This window comes from Haliaeetus albicilla, chromosome W, assembly GCF_947461875.1.
Source record: "Haliaeetus albicilla chromosome W, bHalAlb1.1, whole genome shotgun sequence".
In the NCBI taxonomy this organism is placed as follows: Eukaryota; Metazoa; Chordata; class Aves; order Accipitriformes; family Accipitridae; genus Haliaeetus; species Haliaeetus albicilla.
Genome location: NC_091515.1, coordinates 27,060,726 through 27,082,213, shown reverse-complemented (window position 1 = coordinate 27,082,213; position 21,488 = coordinate 27,060,726). Strand labels below are relative to the sequence as shown.

Here is a 21,488-nt window from a genome sequence, read left to right as displayed (position 1 = left end):
CATCTTCAAATAGATCAGTTTGCTCAGAGCCCCATCCAACCCGATCTTGAATGTTTCCAGGGATGGGGCATCTACCACCTCTCTGGGCAAACCTGTTCCAGTGCTTCACCACCCTCATCCTAAAAAATGTCTTCCTTATCTAGTCTAAATCTACCCTCTTTTAGTTTAAAACTGTTGCCCCTTGTCCTGTCACTACAGGCCCTACTAAAAAGTCTGTCCCCATCTTTCTTACAAGCCCCCTTTAAGTACTGAAAGGCAGCAATAAGGTCTCCCAGGAGCCTTCTCTTCTCCAGGCTGAAAAACCCCAACTCTTTCAGCCTTTCTTCATAGGAGAGGTGTTCCAGCCCTCTGATCATTTTTGTGGCACCTCCTCTGGACCCGCTCCAACAGGTCCATGTCTTTCCTGTGCTGAGGCCTCCAGAGCTGGACTCAGTACTCCAGGTGGGGTCTCACCAGAGCGGAGTAGAGGGGCAGAATTACTTCCCTCAACCTGCTGGCCACACTTCTTTTTATGCAGCCCAGGGTACAGTTGGCTTTCTGGGCTGCGAGCACACATTGCCAGATCAGGTCCAGCTTTTCATCCACCAGTACCCCCAAGTCCTTTTCCTCAGGGCTGCTCTCAATCCCTTCATCCCCCAGCCTGTATTGATACCTGGGGGTTGCCCTGACCCAGGTGCAGGACCTTGCACTTGGCCTTGTTGAACCTCATGAGGTTCACATGGGCCCACTTCTTGAGCTTGTCCAGGTCCCTCTGAATGGCATCCCCTGTGCCTGTTTTGTTATTCCTGATGGTACTGCATTTTACAATGCCTGTGGTTGACTTATTGTTGTCTTACTTATTAATAAATTAAAAAGTCCTGCCCAGTTCTGAAAATTTCTTTTGCTCTCAAGTTCTTCAACCTTGTAGCAGGAGAACCTGTCTCATAAAATTAAACAAACCTCATCTGGTAACCTGAGCCAATGGTTGGCAAGAGAAATAACCATGGTGATGGAGGGGGCTACATGCCAACAGGACCTCTGTTAAGGTGATAAAACATGTTCTGGTGGTAAAAGGCTTTGCTTCAATGAATAGAGTTATTGGTACTGAGGAAGCAGGTCTGCAGGTAACAGTAACAACCATTTTCCTACCATTGTTTCAGCTTTTGTCTAGTGATTTATTCCATGGCAATCATATGGCAATTGCTTAGAGTACTTTGCCTGATGATTAACAGAGTATGATTTTTTGGCATAAAATGAATTTAATATATTGAGGAATGGCATTGTAGTTGCCCAGTTAGATTTGGCTTGTATGCTAGAGGGAGCCTTTTATGGCAAGCAATTGTCAGGATAGTATCTGATGAATTTGGCTCCTAATGTCATGCCAGAACAACTAAAAGTTTTATATTTCATTTGAGCCACAGTTTGATGAAAAAGGGGTTTTTGTTCTGATGTGTGAGCTTTAGTTAAAGGGTGTTGTCCCTGTTCTAGCTGTTAATCAGAAGCTACGTTGAGGACTTCATTATTAAAACTCATTATTAGATCTAACTCTGCTGGCATAAAAATGGAAGGATACCTCCTTTCTGCAGGTGTTATCTGTGTAGAATAATACATTGAACACTGCAATTCTGATTTAGGGCGCCCTGCACCATCTCCTTGTCTTGGGACCTTTTAGTTGCCTGTTTCTGCACGCTATCTGCTTTTTCCTTTTTGGAATATATTTTAGTTGTGGGGGAATCATATAGAATAGTTTAGGTTGGAAAAGACCTTTAAGATCTTCGAGACCAACCACCAACCATGCCCACTACACCATGTCCTGAAGTGCCTTGTCTACGTGCTTTTTGAACACCTCCAGGGATGGTGACTCAACCGCCTCCCTGGGGAGACTGTTCCAATGCCTAACAACCCTCTCAGTAAAGAAATTTTTCCTAATATCCAACCTAAACCTCTCTTGCTGCAACTTGAGGCCATTTCCTCTTGTCCTATCTCCAGCCACCTGACAGAAGAGACCAGCACCCACCTCACTACAACCTCCTTTCAGGTAGTTGTAGAGAGCGATAAGGTCTCCCCTCAGCCTACTTTTCTCCACACTAAACAGCCCCAGTTCCCTCAGCTGCTCCTCATAAGACTTGTGCTCCAGGCCCCTCACCAGCTTTGTTAACCTTCTCTGGACACACTCCAGCAACTCAATGTCTTTCCTGTAGTGAGGGGCCCAAAAGTGAACACAGTACTCAAGGTGGGGCCTCACCAGTGCCAAATACAGGGGAACAATCACTTCCCTGCTCCTGCTGGCCACACTATTTCTGATGCAGGCCAGGATGCGATTGGCCTTCTTGGCCATATGGGCACACTGCTGGCTCATATTCAGCTGGCTGTCAACCAGCACCCCCAGGTCTTTTTCTGCCAGGCATCTTTCCAGCCACTCTTCCCCAAGCCTGTAGCGCTGCATGGGGTTGTTGTGACCCAAGTGCAGGACCCGGCACTTGGCCTTGTTGAACCTCATACAATTGGCCTCAGCCCATCGATCCAGCCTGTCCAGATCCCTCTGTAGAGCCTTCCTACCCTTGAGCAGATCAACCCTCCCTCCCAACTTGGTGTCATCTGCAAACTTACTGAGGGTGCACTCGATCCCCTTGTCCAGATCTTTGATAAAGATATTAAATAGAACTGGCCCTTATACTGAGCCCTGGGGAACACCACTTGTGACCGGCTGCCAACTGGATTTAACTCCATTCACCACAACCCTCTGGGCTCGTCCATCCAGCCATTTTTTTACCCAGTGAAGAGTACACCTGTCTAAGCCATGAGCTGCCAGCTTCTCAAGGAGTATGCCATGAGAGACAGTGTCAAAGGCCTTACTAAAGTCCAGGTAGACAATATCCACAGCCTTCCCCTCATCCACTAGGCGGGTCACCTGGTCATAGAAGGAGATCAGGTTGGTCAAGCAGGACCTGCCTTTCATGAACCCATGCTAGCTGGGCCTGATCCCCTGGTTGTCCTGCACATGCCATGTGAGGGCACTCAAGACAAACTGTTCCATAATCTTCCCTGGTACTGTCAGGCTGACAGGCCTGTAGTTCCCCGGATCCTCCCTCTGACCCTTCTTGTAAATGGGCGTCACATTGGCAAGCCTCCAGTCCTCTGGGACCTCCCCTGTTGACCAGGATTGCTGATAAATGATGGAGAGTGTCTTGGCAAGCTCCTCCGCCAGCTCCCTCAGTACTCTCAGATGGATCCCATCTGGTCCCATAGACTTGTGAGTGTCCAGGCGGCGTAGCAGGTCATTAACTGCTTCCTCCTGGGTTATGGGGGGTATATTCTGCTCTCTGTCCCTGTCTTCCAGCTCAGGGGCAGAGTACCCTGAGGATAACTGGTCTCCCTATTAAAGACTGAGGCAAAGGTGGCATTAAGTACCTCAGCCTTTTCCTCATCTCTGGTGGCAATGGTCCCTTCTCTATCCATTAAAGGACAGATATTCTCCTTGGCTCTCTTTTTGTTGTTAGTGTATTTGTAAAAACATTTTTTGTTGTCTCTTACAATAGTGGCCAGACTGAGTTCTAGCTGAGCTTTTGCCTTTCTAATTTCCTCTCTGCATGACCTAACAAGATCCCTGTACTCTTCCCAAGGTGCCTGCCCTTTCATCCAAAGATGGTAAACTCTCCTTTTTTTCCTGAGTCCCAGCAAAAGCTCCCTGTTCAGCCAGGCCAGCCATCTTCCCTGGCAGTTTGTCTTGCAGCACATGGGAATAGCCTGAGCCATTAAGATTTCCTTCTTGAAGAATGTCCAGCCTTCCTGGACCCCTTTGCCCTTCAGGTCTGTCTCCCAAGGGACTCTCTGAACCAGTGTCCTGAAAAGGCCAAAGTTTGCCCTCCGGAAGTCCATAGTGGTGGTTTTGCTGACCCCCTTCCCTACCTCACCAAGAATCAAGAATTCTGTCATTTCATGGTCGCTAAGCCCGAGATGGCCTCTGACTACCACATCTCCCACCAGTCCTTCTCTGTTTGTAAACAGTAGGTCTAGCGAGGCTCCTCCCCTGGTAGGCTCACCTACTGTTATGGATGCATGACTAACCAAATCCAACAGGTGCTAAAACTCAGATTTATTCTTCAGCAAAAGTTAGTTAGAAGTCCGGTAACATTTTATAAAACCACAGGCTCAATGATGTAAAGAGAATTAATACTACACGGCCGACTTAAGAATCCCCAAGATTTAAAGTGATGGCTCAAAACACGCGTATCACTCCCCTAAAAGCTGAGGGCTCTCTCCCTCGAGGAGTTACCTCGGGCGGTGCCCCGACCCAAGGGGGAGTCCCCGACTGCAGACCTGCTGCTCCGAGGAGGGCTGATTCCAACATGTCCTCCAGCGGGACCCCGTTTATACCCTTGTTGAATCTGACCTGTGGTCATTTAATTCTATTGGCCAGGAGGGTCACCTCGGTGTACCTGGCACATCTTGATTGGCCAGTTCAAATTTCAACCTGTGGCCTCCAGGATTTCCTTCCCCTTCTCCCTTCCTGGAGAAGTTTTGTTTCCTGCTGGCAGGATGGGGGGGTGGGGTGGGGAATGCACTGCCACACAATCCACCCCGTGACCACAGTCATGATTCGACTGGTTTCTTTGGAGTGGTGGTACAGTCACCTCTTGCCTCCAAAGTTAAAAGGGGGTGCAGTTTGGTGAATTTAATGCTCATTGTGGGCCATCATTCCCTTCTGGTCTAGAACTAAAGTGGAATATCGAACACAGGAATATCCAGTGTATGGACAGGTTTTAGGGGAGTATGCTTAATCGTTAGTACAGGCTTCACTACCAAGCGTTTGATAGAACTTATTGCAATATAGATTACAGTAATCATAACTACAAGCATTATTAAAGATTAGAGAAGGCTGGTCGCCCACCCCGTGAAAGAAAAAAATCCGAACATATCAAAACTTTTCCCAACCAGTTGGTCCCTGGTGCAGAAGCAATTGCCTCTGAGTCTCTTGCCGTATTCTCTCATTGATTTAGTCTTGAAGCCACATTGACACATTTGGGGTGAACACAGCAGTTGTCCATTGACATGTTCAAAACTTAACATATACCCTTCTCTTTCTTTGGCATCTAAGCCAATACGGCCCAATTTTTGATAGTCATTTTACTGATATGTTATAACTGATTGTTTGAGTCCCCAAATTGTTAGATGTAGCATTGGCTAAGGTTGATAGCTGTAAACTCAGTTCTAGAATGCTCTATCGATGTTCCTCGAGTACCATACACAGTTGCCCCCATGGAATTTCAGGGCACAGCGTAGTACCATTCCAACTCTACCCCATGATCCCATGGGTTAGTTGGAGGATATAGTCACATCTGGTGTTTCATACTGAACTAGCATTTACTGCACCTGGTGACCAACTATAAACAACATGAGTATAACCTCCTCCCCCATCCAATCTGAACCTCCAACTATAATTGTTACATTGCTTTCATGCGAGGTCAAGGACTCGCGATATATTGATGTCCATCATTTTTGCCACGACATTATCATTGAGATCTTCACCATCCACACCTGTCACCATCATCACTGTCAGCAAAAGGACTGGTATGACTCGTTCCTTCATGGTCTTGTAAAAAAGCACAAACTAGGCCTCAGTCTTAAAACCGGGTCACAGGGTTAGAAGTCCGGGATTATCCACCGGGCACTGATGTGGTGAGTCTTTCCACTCCCATGAGATGGTCTCAGAAGACCAATGTAATCAACCTGCCATGTGCTCCAAAGAGCCTTGCCTTGTCTTATATGCTGGGCCAGAGCTTGGTTTGGGTGATTAGCTTTAAGCCTTATTCGGCATTGCAGGCAAGCTGTAAGAATTGCTTCAGAGGTTTTCATAGACACTGGCCAACCCCAAGATCGGCATTCATAATAGAGATCTGCTTTCCCTGAGCAGCCTCATTTGATATGCAACCATTCTGCTAGTCTATCCCAATATTCCTTCTCACTGGTGACCATCCTGATTTGGGCCAGGTGGTCCACCTGCTGATTCCATTTCGCAGCTGGGGTTCCATCCCAAGCATGTCCCTTCACCCATCCCACCTTTAAAGGTCAGGATCTCCCTATTGCCAGGAGATGTTGCCAGTCCTTTGTCCTCCACACTTTCACATGACCTACTTCCCACTTACTAAATTCCCACTGACATATCCACTCTGTAGCACCCTTAAAGGTTGCGTAAGAGTCAGTATAGACGATGGTAGCACCATTCTCTACGGCCAGTAATAAAGCCTGTAGTTCTCCTACTTGTGCACTACCTTCACCCTCTTCTTCAACTGTCTTCCCAGTACCAATCTCCAATGCCACTGCTTTATATTGCCATTTTGATCCCACTTGACAGGCAGATGCATCTGTGAACCACACTCCCTGCACATCTGAGCCTGCCACAAATTCGGGTGCCTCCTCAATGGGAGAAGGTTTATATGGTTGACCCAGCAAGGCTGAGTCAGGGTTTACAGGTTGCTGTAGTTTGAAAACCTTAGTCAGACTCTCCTTTAGTGGGAGCAATTGCCTTATCCCTTCTAGGTATGCATACCATTTCCTAACTGTGGCCTTTTGGGCTACTCCCTCTGGAGGAGGTGACCTGTCGCGGTAGAGACGGACACAACAAGTAATAGATCATGCAAAATGGCTACTTTATTGTTATAACACACCTTTTTATCCCCTTCTTCAGAGTATTTGTTAATATATGATTGGTTTAGTTAGTAACTAACAGTTCATGATTGGTGAGTTGTCAGGACGGTTCTTCTTATCATTATCTTGTTTTTGCACCGCTCTTCTCGGGACTTTCCAGACTTTCAAGGATACACTACAAGCTGCTCAAGGTCATGCTGTTCTCGCATTGTCAGGCATTCTGCAGACCCGTTGCATCCCCCGACAATTCCCCCTTTTTGTATTTGTGCTAAAAATATTGTCCCAGCTGCCCTCTGCAGGGCCCTTTGCAGAAGGCTGAAAAGACAGGGCAACATTAGGAGCATTAATGACTGTGTCGGCGGTGGATAGATCCAGCCCTGCTGAGCCAGCTGTTGTGGCCGATAATTGTTCGCAGAGGGGAGTTGGCCGGCTGTCGGGAGGGGATTTGTTGTCCTCGCGCGCCCTCTCGCGCTCTTTTTGTGGTTTCCCTGTAGTGGCTGCCCATTAACATGAAATTTGGAACGACACTGTTTTGCAAAATGTCCTGATTTTCCGCATTTGTTGCAATTAATCTCCGGTGGGTTGTTCACCGGTTGTTTACCTGGTGATGTTTTGTGTGGACAAGTTACCTTTATGTGCCCTTCTCTGCCACACCCAAAGCATTTCCCTGAATTTCTCATAGCATTGGCTAGGGCAGCCACGTGCACTGTCGAGTGGACGGCTGCCGTGTGTTCCACTGTCCCAACCTTAGAACATGCAGCCACCATGTCGGGAACAGAAGGATCTCCTGGTAAAGCCTGTATTATCTTTTGACAGTCATTAGCATTACCTTTTGCTAACTGTTTGCACAGCATTTGTCTCAACATCTCATCTTCTACCTGTTTTTCCAGTGCAGCAGATATTTTTTCTACAAACTGTAAAAAGGGTTCTCTGGGGCCTTGGTGGATAGCGATGTATTTTTGCTTCAGAGCTGCCATTTCCATGGTTCGCTTTAATGCCATAAGCCCTCGATTTTGTGCTTGTTCGAGAACAATCGGAGGCCATGTAGCCTGCAGCTGAGGGTTACTATACGTCCCTTCACCAAGCAAAGCATCCTCTCCAAGGCCTAATCTCGGGTCACCCTGTGGCAGTTGTAAATTATTCTGTGCTGCTGTGTGTGCCATCTGCCTCCAAGTAGATTGAAACACTTGCAATTGTACGGGCTGAAATAGCACTTGTGCGAGATGCATAATGTCATATGGACACAGCAGATCTGTGCTGATTATTCGAATAAGTTGCATCACCTCAGGAGAATTGATTCCAAATTTTTGTACTTTATTCTGCAAATCCTGCACCACTTTCCAGCCGACTGGATTGTGCTCATCATGCTGGTTTGTGCCTGCAGCAGCTTTGAAAACAGGAAATGTAGCAGGAGCCTCTGCTGCTTTATCTAGAGGCTTTAGAAATGCTGGTGTTAGAGAGCACGGGCTGAGGCGTTCTACTAGATCCCAGTTGCCAGCTTCGGCAGCATATCTCTTAACTCCCTCCCAAAATTGATCAGGGGATCTTGGGACTACAGTTATTGTAGATGGGGGGGAGGGTCCATGGCAGGGGTTCGTTCATTATGGTTTTATCTGCGAGATGCAGAGATCGCATAGCGTCAATTAAAGCTTCTTCTCCCTCACTTTCCTTTCGGCTCTCACTTTCCGGCTCGGTGTTATTCGCCGGATTCGCCGGATTTTCCTCCTTGGGGGGGCTGATGGAGTCACCCCTTCCGCTGCTGCACCACTAGGTGGGGAGGGCCCCTCATCGCCCGGTAAAGTTTTTAATGGCGGAGGAGGAGGAGGTGGACGAGGGCGTGATCTGATTTTTCCCGTGAGGGGTTTCCTGCCTGCTACTGCTGATACTGCAGCATCGGCTTCAGTTGTTCCTTGGTCAGAATCTTTTTCCTTCCTAACATTTTCTGGCTTCTCATCTTTCTTTTGCTCATCATTTGCATCACATTCTGCTTTCCATTCCTTCAGGGTCTCGCTTAATAGACACCATATGATCGCCAACTTACACAGCTCTTTCTGTCCTTTAGAGATCTCATCAAACATTTTCCATCCCACTGATTGCCATGCACCCACACTGAATGCAGTAACTGTTGTGGCTGCAAAGCCTTGCATCTTACACCATATCAAAATCCTTTTCAGGCTTTGTTCTGGGGTTTTAACCCCTTTTCTTTTCAGTAGGGCTTTCCAGATAGACAAAATCGTCTCCTTTTTTGTTAATTGCTGCCCCATTCTAACAGTTTGTCCCCGGTGGCTCACCTTTTTAGGTGTTGAAGTTCAGGTCTGGACCAGGCAGATTCCCACTGCTCTCAGCTTCACCGGGCTCCGTCTCCGCAGCTCTTCTCGCCTCTAGTATACTCTTCCGCAGCTCTCGTCGCCGCCGGTATACTTGCTAGTGCCAGATTTATTGCCTTTAAATGATCTGTTCGCCCAAACGCATCAGGGTCACCATTTGTCGCGGTAGAGATGGACACAACAAGTATTAGATCATGCAAAATGGCTACTTTATTGTTATAACACACCTTTTTATCCCCTTCTTCAGAGTATGTGTTAATATATGATTGGTTTAGTTAGTAACTAACAGTTCATGATTGGTGAGTCGTCAGGACGGTTCTTCTTATCATTATCTTGTTTTTGCACCGCTCTTCTCGGGACTTTCCAGACTCTTCAAGGATACACTACAAGCTGCTCAAGGTCACGCTGTTCTCACATTGTCAGGCATTCTGCAGACCCGTTGCATCCCCTGACAGTGACCCACTGAGGATTGAATTTAAGAGAGGGAAAGGACCCTGTACTATAACATCCCGTGAAGTACACAGCTTTTCAGCCTCTTTAACTGCTCTAGTGAGGGAAAGGACCCCCTTTTCCCAATCTGAATATCGCTGCTCCATCTCTTTGAATGCAGTGGAAGAGAATAATAATGGTCTAGCTGGTCCCTGTGGCCCCTTTTGAAACATGCCACAGTATGAGGCATGTTCAGCAAATCCCCATTCCACCCTTAAAGGATCTCGTGGGTGCAATGGACCTAGTCTCTGATAAGCCTTAAGCTCATCTTTCAGAGCATTAAGGGCTTCCGTATGTTGCAAAGTCCAATCCCATTTTCTGTTTTTTCGGAGCAAGTCATAGAGAGGGTGGGCAATCACTGAGGTAATACTTGGGATGGCAGAAGTTAATGGTGGGGTATTACTGTTCAATCTTTTATAATCAATTGTTAGTTGCCACCTTCCACCTGATTTATGGACTGGCCAAACAGGAGAATTATAAGGAGAATGTGTGCAACTGATGATCTCTCTTTTCTCCAGATCATTAATTACTTCCGAAATGCCCTGTTTGGCCGCGGCTGGAAGTGGGTATTGAGGGACACGGGTTACCTTAGATTGGGGTAGTGCAGGAGCAACCTATAAGGTTCTCACATGAATAGCCTCTGCCTCCCTGCCCCCGAAGCTCCACACCCTGCCATTGGGTAGGTCCCACTGTCTGCCTGCCAGCACATCAAATCCCAGTATATTTCCCTCATAGGTGCTTAAACCCACCTCCACAGCTGTCATTCTTTCCCCCCCCCCCGGTAGCCAAAGTTGGGTTCGAGCTATGGGGCATTTTTCTGTCGCCCCTGTTACTCCTCTAATGTTTATAGCCTTTCTTGATGGCCTGATTCCCAGCTCACTAGCTTGTAGATCATTTAAAACACTAATTTGGGTTCCTGTATCGATTAAGAATTCTAAACTTATCTGTTTTGGGCCCACAGGAATGTGTATATAAGGCTCTTTATCAGCAGACCATTGGCAGGTATTCACCATGCGGACTGGGCGGCCTGAACCCCAAACCGCAGCTCCTAGTTTTTTAGCCCTTCCAGTTCCTCTCGCAGTGCCGCGAAAGGGTCCCGTTTCTCTTCCCGAGGGGGCGGGGTTGCTGGCGCTTCCCTTTGGTCTCTAGCTTTCCCCTCCAGCAATCCCAGTCCCAGATGCCGCCAGCGGACTGCCCGTGCAGCACGGCTCGGGCTGCCCCCAGTGCCGGTGCCTTCCGTCAGAGAGCGTCCCTTCCGGGATCGTAGTTCCGACCCGACGGCCCCCGAGTTCGAGACCGCTCGGGGCGGGGTTTACAACCGGCTGGGCGGACCTTCCTGCTGCCCTCCGTTAACTCCGACAGTCCCTTTTCCCGGATAGTAACAGATTCTCTTCTCTCCTTGGGGTCCACACCCCCAGCCCAGTAGGCTACTCGGGACGTTATCGACTGATCACCTGCCGGTCCAGCACTCAGAAACACTCCCGGTCCCCAGTAACCTCTCGCTTCATCATCACTCAACAGTATCCTATCCTCCCCCGTTAGAGAAACTCTCCACAAATACTCAGTTTCGGTTTCGCCCAGCTTGCGCAAAAACTTAGCTTGCAACTCGCTGAGCTCAGGTCCTGACCAAGGGGCCGTGCAAACAGCGTTCCGGGGGCTCCCACCGTGCGGACCCACGTGCCCTTCTGTTTCAATAAGGGGCCGCACGTCTCTTTCCTCCAATTCCACCTTCAGATAATCTATTTCCCCGTGCCCTTTAGCAGAATCACTCTTTCGGTTCTGTGCTTGAATCAAGCAGGCGCCCAGGAGGGCACACACACTGCCTTTGCTGTCTCAACTACTTCCGTGGCATAGTTCTACTCTCTCCACGACCGCTGCCAGGTCGGACCACTTCTCCTTCGCCCAGTCCAGACCCAGGGGAGAAGGGCTGCAGCCGTGCCTCCGTAATAATTCCTCCATTAACACCATCTTGCCGACTACGCTAATTTAAAATGTTACGGATGCACGACTAACCAAATCCAACAGGTGTTAAGACTCAGATTTATTCTTCAGCAAAAGTTAGTTAGAAGCCCGGTAACATTTTATAAAACCACAGGCTCAATGATGTAAAGAGAATTAATACTACGTGGCCGACTTAAGAATCCCCAAGATTTAAAGTGATGGCTCAAAACACGCGTATCACTCCCCTAAAAGCTGAGGGCTCTCTCCCTCGAGGAGTTACCTCGGGCAGTGCCCCGACCCAAGGGGGAGTCCCTGACTGCAGACCCGCTGCTCCAAGGAGGACTGCCAATGTGTCCTCCGGCGGGACCCCGTTTATACCCTTGTTGAATCTGATCTGTGGTCATTTAATTCTATTGGCTAGGAGGGTCACCTCAGTGTACCTGGCGCATCTTGATTGGCCAGTTCAAATTTCAACCTGCAGCCTCCAGGGTTTCCTTCCCCTTCTCCCTTCCTGGAGAAGTTTTGTTTCCTGCTGGCAGGATGGGGGGGTGGGGTGGGGAATGTACTGCCACACCTACCAGCTGTGTCAGGAAGTTATCTTCCACACACTCCAGGAACCTCCTAGACTGCTTACTCTCTGCCGTGTTGTATTTCCAGCAGACCCCTGGAAAGTTGAAGTCCCCCACGAGAACAAGGGCACACGATTGAGAGACTACTGCCAGCCGCTTGTAGAATGTTTCATCTGTCTCTTCAACCTGCTTGGGTGGTCTATAACAGACTCCCAGCATGATATCTGCCTTGTTGGCCTTCCCCCTCATCCTTACCCATAAGCACTCAACCTTATCATCACAATCGTCGAGCTCTACAAGGGAGGAAGGATTCTATTTGGCAGCTGTTTTGGGAAATGGGCCTTTGCACTTAAGATTGTTATCACTGCTTTCTAGTTCCTATGTTGCTGGTTGTGGCAGTGAACACTTGCCAGTTTATATGGAGGAGAAAGTACATTTGTAGTAGTTGGTAACATTTTCCCTTAGATGGATTTGGTTTTAATCTTTGTTTTGTGATACGGAATGATCTACTGGACTATCTCTTTGCCTTGATGGTTCATTGAGCTCAGATTGGGTCACTGCTGCACTTGCACTGCTTCTTGTGAGGTTTTTCCTCCATTGGTCTGAGTGGTTCCTGCTATAGTACTTCCTATAACATGCAACTCAAATCCCAGGTTACAACAATTTAAAGGTATATCCATTACAATCTCCACCCTTGGTCCCTTTGTACCAGGCCATAGGGTTTAACATTGCAATGAATTCCTCCCCTTGCCCCTGCTCTGACTTGGATTTATCCATGGACCACAGTCCCTTAGGGGTGTACCTGCTCCAAGTGGAGCCTTATCTATGAGCCACAGTCTCTTCAGGGGTATACCTGCTGTGGCATAGACTTATCCACAGCCATGTCGCTTTGAGGTGCACCTGTTCCAGTGTGGCCTTATCCATGGGCCACAGTCCCTTCAGAGGTATACCTGCTGTGGCGTGAACTTATCCACAGCCACAGATGCTTCGAGGTGTACCTTCTCCCGCGTGGACTTGTCCACAGGTCACAGTCCCTTTGACTTGACTTCACACAGAGTTCCAGCCTGTCCAGTACAGCAGCACAGGAACAGCAGCAATGCCCTGGCCATCTGCCAGCCCATGTGCATGGCCATTGCTGTTATCAAAATGTTTCCAGGCACAGTAAGTAATATGATAAGCGGTACAGCAAGCAACAAAAGCAAAAAGCAGCCACTAATGAGCACTAAACTCTAATATACAGTGAGGCAAGCAAGCCCCATGGTAAGCACAGGAGCCTGCTGATTAATAGCTAAACAGCAGTAACAGCTATAAACTTGATCTAGCACATTCTAATCAAATCTGTCATCATCTCAAACCCTTTGAGTCCCTCATTGGGCGCCAAAAAAGCCTGTTGTGTTTTAACCCTGGTAGGCAGCTAAGCAGCACACAGCTGCTCGCTCGCTCCCCCAGAGTGGGATGGGGGAGAGATTCGGAAGGTTCCCTTTTTCCATCTGCCATGGCTTGCAACTAGCATTTCTTTTTAAACAGACTGGCAGTATAACAAATCTAAAAGGAGCTTGACCATGCTTCTTGGTTTAGGAGATGTTTAGTCAAATTCTTAATGCCATAGCTAATGCCTGTCAGCTAAAGTGTGTGGTATCCAACAGGCTTACACTGTGGTGTCAGTGTTTTTTAACCTGATTTTTTTGGTCACAGGCTCTCAACTAGATTATCTGATACTGAACAGTACTTTCCTTAGGGTTTAAAGACAAGTTTAAAGGATTATATCTATTCATCTAGAAAATATTAATTGTCAAGACAAAGGAATTGTTTTCTTTAATTTAAAAAAAAAGCAGCTGTGGCAACTACTCTGAAAAGTATTAATAGCAGTAATGATTGTCATGCCATATCTTTGCTTTTTACCAATAGCATGCTTAAATATGGAAAAAGTATTATATATCCAAGACTGGATGTTATTGTTATCCTCAGACTTGGCAAAATAGTGTTGACACTGAACTCTTGACACTTTCTAGAAAAATCTATAGAATATGTCAAATAAAGACAGTAAAGAGTTTGAGTTGTTCCTTAGAACTGTTACAGTTATAATACTGTATAAGAAAATACTGTTTTCCTGTATAAAACTTTTTGGGTATGAGCACTGAAAGTTCCTTGTTACCTCTGAAAGTTTGTCACTTCTGAATCTTGTTTGCAGTCTGGAATATGAACTACTGACTGGAGGCTCTCTAACTTTTACAATGAATTGTGAAATGGGGCTTGGATTTGTGAGGCTTTGTGTTAGTAGTAATAGGCATATGAACATAATACAAATAAAAATTTAAAAGAGCAAGTATTAATAGTAAAGATAATAAAAAGTTAACTATAAGGGGTTCATGATGTCTGGAAAAATCCACTTCTTACAGAATGCAATGCTTACTGATCCAAAAGGATCTCAACTAAGAAATCCTATTTGTGTGCATAAAGTTGGTTACAAATTAGTCCTTTAAGCCTATGCTCTCAATCATTAATTATAGAGTGTATTTTATAGTTTGCTCATTATCTTTTAAAACAATGGATGTAATCATACAACTGAGTGTCTAGGAAAACTGAACAAGAACAGACTTCTTGGGTTGTATGTGTTAAAGTTTGTATACAAACACACCTCCCTTGACTTTCCTCTGCACTAATTTGAGTATAAAAAGGATTTTAAAAACAACTGATGAAAAATTTAATTTTTCAAAGAAACTTAACAGATCCACAGAAGTTCACAAAATGACCCATTTTTATCCTGCAGAGAAACTTGAGTAAAATGTGACAAATTTGACCAAAAGTGTTCATGACAAAGGCAATTGAAAAATAAGTAATTTTGACTCTACCTGCTTGATCATTAAGGTTGAATATAGTACTAGGATACAGATATCCAATGTAAATATGTACTTTTTTTTCTTCTTTAAATTACTGAAAAAAGTGTCTGAAACAAGGGCTCTTTTGAGCTGTGTGGTTTGTAGTAGTATGCTTGATATATCACAGAACCAGTGGTTTGAAGCTCAAGAATGTTAGCTGTTCTGGTTGACTCTGAGGTTTTAGATCATCTGACTTGGTGAGTATAGTGGCAGAGTAACTTGGTACTATGACAAAAAAGCATTACTGTATGTCATTTGTTTCTAAAATATGTTTCTATTGACTCTTTTTCCACAAGTATCCCCTCTGTTCAACAACTTTAACTGTGACAATATTGTTATTGTTTTGGATTAATTTAAACTAGATCATACAACTTTTAATGTTGTGTGTACATGGAACTTCTGGAGTGCTTTCTAAGCCTTTACACCTATACGGGTATATACAGGTGATAACGCTAGGTATCCTGTATCTTCTAGATGACGGAACAATGGGGAAAACTTGATTGTTTTCTGTAGAGATAAAAGGGAAGTTAAGTAGAATAGGTATTCTATTAGTACTTCAGACCATAAACTTCAGGGTCTTAGTAGAAGAGAATTAACTGTTAATAAATACAAGCATGCTACCGAGTAGTTAAGTGAAGTCAATAAAAGGAAAATTTAACCTTTATTTCTTTTGCTTGCTTTAACAGTTGTTACTCAACCAAGCCCATCAGTTTCTCCACCTAGTACTTCACAGAGTGAAGAGAAAGCTTCTGAACTACATAAACCAAAGAAGAACAGATGTTTCATGTGCAGAAAGAAGGTTGGCCTTACAGGTATGAGAGCACTTTGTCAATATTGAACAGATCTATATGATTAGTTGTCTCTTACTAGATTAAATTTGTTGAAATATCTGTAGCCATTAAACTTGCTTGCTGTTTCAAAATCCATAATGTTAGATCCCTTAATAAAGCTGATATTTGGAAATATTCATTTCACTTATTCTGTTCGTTAAAGGAGATGCATGTGCCCCCTTTGTACTGACTAAGCCCTTAATTTATAGATTGCTTAAGTCTGAAGCTTCCTAGTGATGTTGCTTTTCCTTTGTACAGGATTTGATTGCCGATGTGGAAACTTATTTTGTGGACTTCACCGTTATTCTGACAAGCATAACTGCCCATATGATTACAAAGCAGAAGCTGCAGCAAAAATCAGGAAAGAGAATCCAGTTGTGGTGGCTGAAAAAATCCAGAGAATATAAACTAGCTTACTTGTGAAAAGACTGACTTTTATTTGTTTTATTTTAATATACCCTAGGAAAGCATTAAAGAGCAGGTGCATGGCCATTTTCCTTTGTTCTCCAAAGTTTTAATTTTAGCCTTGTTCTGTCTTAATGATATTTCAGAATGTTTGGGTGTTTGTTACAGGCAGAATTGGATAGATACAGCCCTTGAAAATGTATATGCTCTCCTCAATATAATTGGATGATCAGAACCTGCACAGGAATACACATGCACAGAGGACAGGCTCTAGTTCACATGTGCCAAACAGATGCATACTATCTGCATGTTTGCAGCAGATCTGCCTTTTTTGATGTTCAAGGTGTATAACACTAACCAAAGACTATGTGCCTGTTTGGGAGAAGGATATGTCAGAAAGGTTGGCAGTCTACTTCTATCATTTAAAATCTTGTTCTACTTTTAGTTTCCACACTCCATTGTTTTCCAGCAGAATGTAAGCCACGTAGAGGGCTTTCCCTTCCAGTAAGATGAGTGGTGGTGCCATATTTAAAAAAAAGTAATTTAACAATTGCAACGGGAAAAATGGAAAGAATCAGATATGTATGAGAAGAAAACTATTTTGGAACAGATTACATTAACTTTAGAATAATGAAAATAGTTTCCCAAAGGAAATGTCCTGTTAGAAACTTAAGAACTGGCCTGAAACAGTTGTCTGCTTTTCCTTGCATAGCTAAAAATGTTGTGTAGCACAATATTGTGCTAAGATTGACTTACAAAACAGAAGCTACATATGTGTGGGGTTTTTGAACATAACACAGCAGCTCTATCAAGTGACATATGCGTCTGTGTAAGTTGCAGAAGTATTTGAGCAGTTTATTATTCATGTACTTCTTAAATGCAGTGTGTTCTGGGTTCAAAAGAATATTAGGAGCTTTTTTTAAATTAAAAAAAAAAGTAACAATTGCACATGCAACAATTGTTGGGTATGGAAAACCATACCCAACGTGACTCCTGTAGACTTAAGTGGGAGCTGGAACCACTCTTGGAGGGCTGCTTTATCATTTTTTAATTGTACTTTGGTGTAGAACTGTAGTGTTCTTGGGTGTATTGCATGGGCTCCATTATCTACAGCTTTGTATAATAACTAGAAAGGGCAGTATAGTTCACTGATGCTTGTCTGGTAATATCACTTCTATGTTACAATGGAAGGGTTTTTTGTGATGTATGAAACTTGTGGGGTTTTTTATATAATTAAGTATAGTGTAGACTAGTGTTGTAGTAATGCCTCTTCTCATCTGTAAATAGTTGTGTATGTACACAAGATGCTACTTCTGACTTTTATTGCAGCGTTCAGTCTTAGTTTTTTAGTTCACTATTAAAAGCATCAAGCTTTGCTTTAACTTTGTTCTTTCAATTTAGTTATCAGATATGCAAACATGTACAGATAGTTCATACTTAGGTATTGCACATAATCGCACTATCCGGCATCTGTGCTCTATTGTATTATGTAAATAATAAAAATCATGTACAGAAGGAAATACTTTTTGTAATAGTTCATTGGTTTTAGTTATTGCTGTAACTTGAAAGTGGCCCTGTGGAGGTTGGGGTACAAAGTTAATACTAGGGTTGTATAGATGTGTTTTTGCTTAAACATGTCTGTCTAATCTCCTTATTTCTTATTTTGACATACTGACTTGTTTAAGATGGCTTGTTGAGGTCAGAGAAGCATGAACAGCTGGAATACAGGTAACTACTTGATGACCAAAGATGTTGGCAAACAACAATGTGCTTAAAGGGAATGAAGGAAATATCAGCAGTGAACTTTAAATGTTTGTGGTTGGGGTTTTTTTGTGGGTTTTGGTTTGTTTGGGTTTTTTTCCCCCTTTTGGCTACAAAAGTTATTTCTAGTGGATCTGTTTTAATACAGCCAGTATACTGACTACATTGTTTTGTTCAAATCTTCGCCAGCAGGCCTGGGCAGAGTTGTCAGTGTCTGTATCCAAATATAGATGGCACATATGCCAGACTTACCCTTCCCAAGGAGAAACAAAAGTACAGAGCACATAGCACATGTTGACTTGGAACAAGCTATCTTCACTGCTGAATAATACATAAAAATTGTTTATATCAGAAATGTATAATGTGCATCTCATCAGTCAGCTAGTACTAACACTCAAGGGATAAGTTATTACTGCTGCCACTATATATACTTCTGATAAGGGAACAAAGGCATGTTCTTGGGCCTTCATGTGCCAGGATGAATTTTATTTTTTTTAATCATGGAACTGTTTTAAAGCATCAAAACTATCATTTTTCTACCTTTTTGTATTAAAGTAAAATCAACTCAACTGCATCATAAAAAGCTTGTTTGGTTTGGGGTTTTGGGTTTTTTTTTGTTGTTTTGTGAATGCACCTTGGAATTGGATATTTGAGGAGAATGTGTCCAGATTTGCGATACTGTCAGGGTGAGAGTATTTTAGGAAGGATAACCATGCTGATACTAGTACTTAGTGATTCTGATGATCTCTCTTGCATTCATTTGCTTTTTTAATCTGGACAAAGGCTTGTTTAAATAATTTATCTCAGTAGATCTGAGGAGGAAAGTATGGAATGAAAAACCCCTCATTGTTCTATAAAATCATGAACTGTATCATGTAAATTGTCCACAGGTGGGATATGAGCCTGTATTCAAAACTAAGCTTTATTCTGTTAATAATTTATATAGAGTCTATAATCATTCAGGAGCACTATTTCCATCGAGGCTCATTAAACATTCAAAGAGGGGGAAGGCTGTTTAGTAAGAGTGGGTACTGACAAAGTGTGATAAATAGATAATAGATAAATAGAAAAATTTTGGTGCAAACAGTGTGGTACATATCCCTTGGCAAAAAGAATATGAATATAGGTGCAGAACACTTTGGATTTTGGTCATTTGGTCTTTTAAATTTAAAGTGACAAATGCTTACAAACAATATACCCATCTTCCAAGAAGGCAATGTGATTGCTTAACATGATACTAGTCCTTATTTAACATTTGGCTGTTAAACTGATATGTGTTTAACTTGTACATAAATATGCTGTTATAGGAAGATACACCTTGCCCCTGACAAGTTTACCAAATGATGGTGACTTCTTAGTTAGGGCATAAGAAAGAACATATAAACAAATGAGTAAACAAAAGTAGCTAGGTGACTAAGAATTACTTAACTCTTATCTCTTAAATGTCTAGCTAGGATTATGGCCCCACAATAGTGGGTTCCATCGGATTCTGTGCAAACCTGAAATTTGGAGGAAGAACAACAAGCTTCCTGTGGTGTTTTCAACCAGTTGCTCTAAGGCTGATGAACTGTCAGATGATGGGGTTGGTTGTGGTGTATAAGGATGTAATGAAGTTAAGAAGTCCTGACTACATCCTGAGACCTTGCTGGTATTTGACCCTTTGAAAATGTGTTTTTGATAATCATATATTCTAAACCTAAATATTACAGCTTCACAGGCATTCTATTTCAGCTATAATTTTTTTTTTATTCTAAATTATTCAGAAGCAGGTTTGGCACTTCAGACTGATATATGAAGCATATTTTACTCTGTGTCTATAGGATAATAGATGAGCTTTCTTCCAGTTCAGGTATCTCCCACCAACTGAGAATGGAAGATGTAATGTTAAACCATGTAACTGATTTAAAACTTTACTTTGTTTATGCAACTGCATGACACACAGAATTGCATGATAAAACATATATAAACTGTTATGCTCTTTTACATGCATTTCTTAAAATAAAAATCAAATTAAGATATTTAGTAATTTTAGCTTCTAGATGTTGCTATTGACTATTTCTAATTTTTATTTAACAGTGTATTTGACCACATACAATTCTTAACATGACTCAGAGTTAACAAGTTGATTGTCATTGATCATCCCCTTGATTATATAAATAATTGGCTCACTTAACAAATGCCATGAGGCTTTCTGTGTGTGGTATATTTAATGTACTTTTATTCATAAATCAGGCAAAAGAATGAGGATAGAGTTTCAGTATAAAGTATGTGATGGCAAATACATGGCAAACTTATGGTTGTAAAGTTTTATCTTCAGTTTCATTATTTCCTTTTGCATTAAGATAATGTAACTTTTTTTATATGCTTTACTGTACAGGAAATGCTAAGGAACAGATTTAAATTTCAGGTATTATCTTTAGCTTTTCTTATTTGAATTCAGACCTAAAAGCTATATCTGCTTTTTGTTTTTCTTCTTTCCATAATGGAAAAAAACCCAACAAAGTAGATGGAAAATTTTCCATGGCATGCTGTTAATTCTTACAGCCAGAGAAATGGCAGGTGTGGGATCTTGCATTGCTGAAGAAGGCCCTGTAAGGATATTGGGAAGGTGGAAGTCTGCTCCATGAATTAATAACTATTACTTAGGATAAGTATTTCAGCAAGGTGTCTCTCTCTTCCTCCCCATAGATGCCTTAATAAAAGGGTTACTTTTGATGTGGTTACAGATATGAAGTGCCTTTTCCAATGTGTTTCACATATGGAACAGGATCTCCCCATACAGCATAAACATCTTCAGAGAAGTTACCAATTTACAGTAGTACCTCTACATGAAATGCAAACAGTAGAACTGTGTAGGGTAGAGCTTTCTCCCTTAAAGCACCATGAAGTTGGTCTAGTGTTTGGGTTTCTTTGTTTAGTCCTTTAGGAAAAAAGGACTGTGGTGGGTTAACCTTGGTTGGTTGCCAGGTGCCCACCAAGCTGCTCTCTCACTCTCCCTCTCCCTCCTCAGCAAGACAGGGGTAGAAAAAATGATGAAAAAGCTTGTGGGTTGAGATAAGGACAGGGAGATCACTCACCAATAACCATGGGCAAGATGGACTGGGGGAAGATTAATTAAATTTATTGCCAATTAAAAAGAGAGGATAGTGAGAAACAAACCCAAAACTAAAACCACCTTCCCCCCACCCCCTTCTTCCCAGGCTCAACTTCACTCCCAACTCTTCTGCCTCTTCCCCCCTGCTCAACAGCACAGGGGGGATGGGGAATGGGGGCTTCTGGTCAGTTCATAAAGCATTGTCTCTGCTGCTCCTTCCTCCTCACACTCTTCCCCTGCCCCAGTATGGGGTTCCTCCCATGGGACACAGTCCTTCACAAAATTCTCCAACATGGGTCCTTTCCACGGGCTACAGTTCCTGCTAGGAGCCTGCTCCTGTGTGGAGCCCTCCATGGGTGGCAGGGTGGATATCTGCTCCACTGTGGACCTCCATGGGCTGTGGGGGGACAATCTGTGTCACCATGGTCTTTTCCACGGCCTGCATGGGAATCTGCTCTGGCACCTGGAGCACCTCCTCCCCCTCCTTCACTGACCTTGGTGTCTGGATAGTTGCTTCTCTCACACTTTTCTCACTCTTCTCCCTCACAGCTGCTGCATCATGTTTT

General features: G+C 43.6%; 1 protein-coding gene across 2 annotated transcripts in view; it reads left to right on the top strand.

Annotated features, from left to right (window-relative positions):
• The window catches only part of LOC138681755 (AN1-type zinc finger protein 5-like), a 37,907-nt gene extending 20,320 nt beyond the window's left edge, over positions 1 to 17,587 (top strand). For both annotated transcript variants that reach the window (XM_069775489.1, XM_069775488.1), the window contains 2 exons: positions 15,519 to 15,644; positions 15,921 to 17,587. In XM_069775489.1, coding sequence (XP_069631590.1) covers positions 15,519 to 15,644; positions 15,921 to 16,069 — 275 coding nt within the window. In that variant the 3' untranslated portion in view covers positions 16,070 to 17,587. The remainder of the gene's footprint in view (positions 1 to 15,518; positions 15,645 to 15,920) is intronic.
• Positions 17,588 to 21,488: the final 3,901 nt, after the last annotated feature.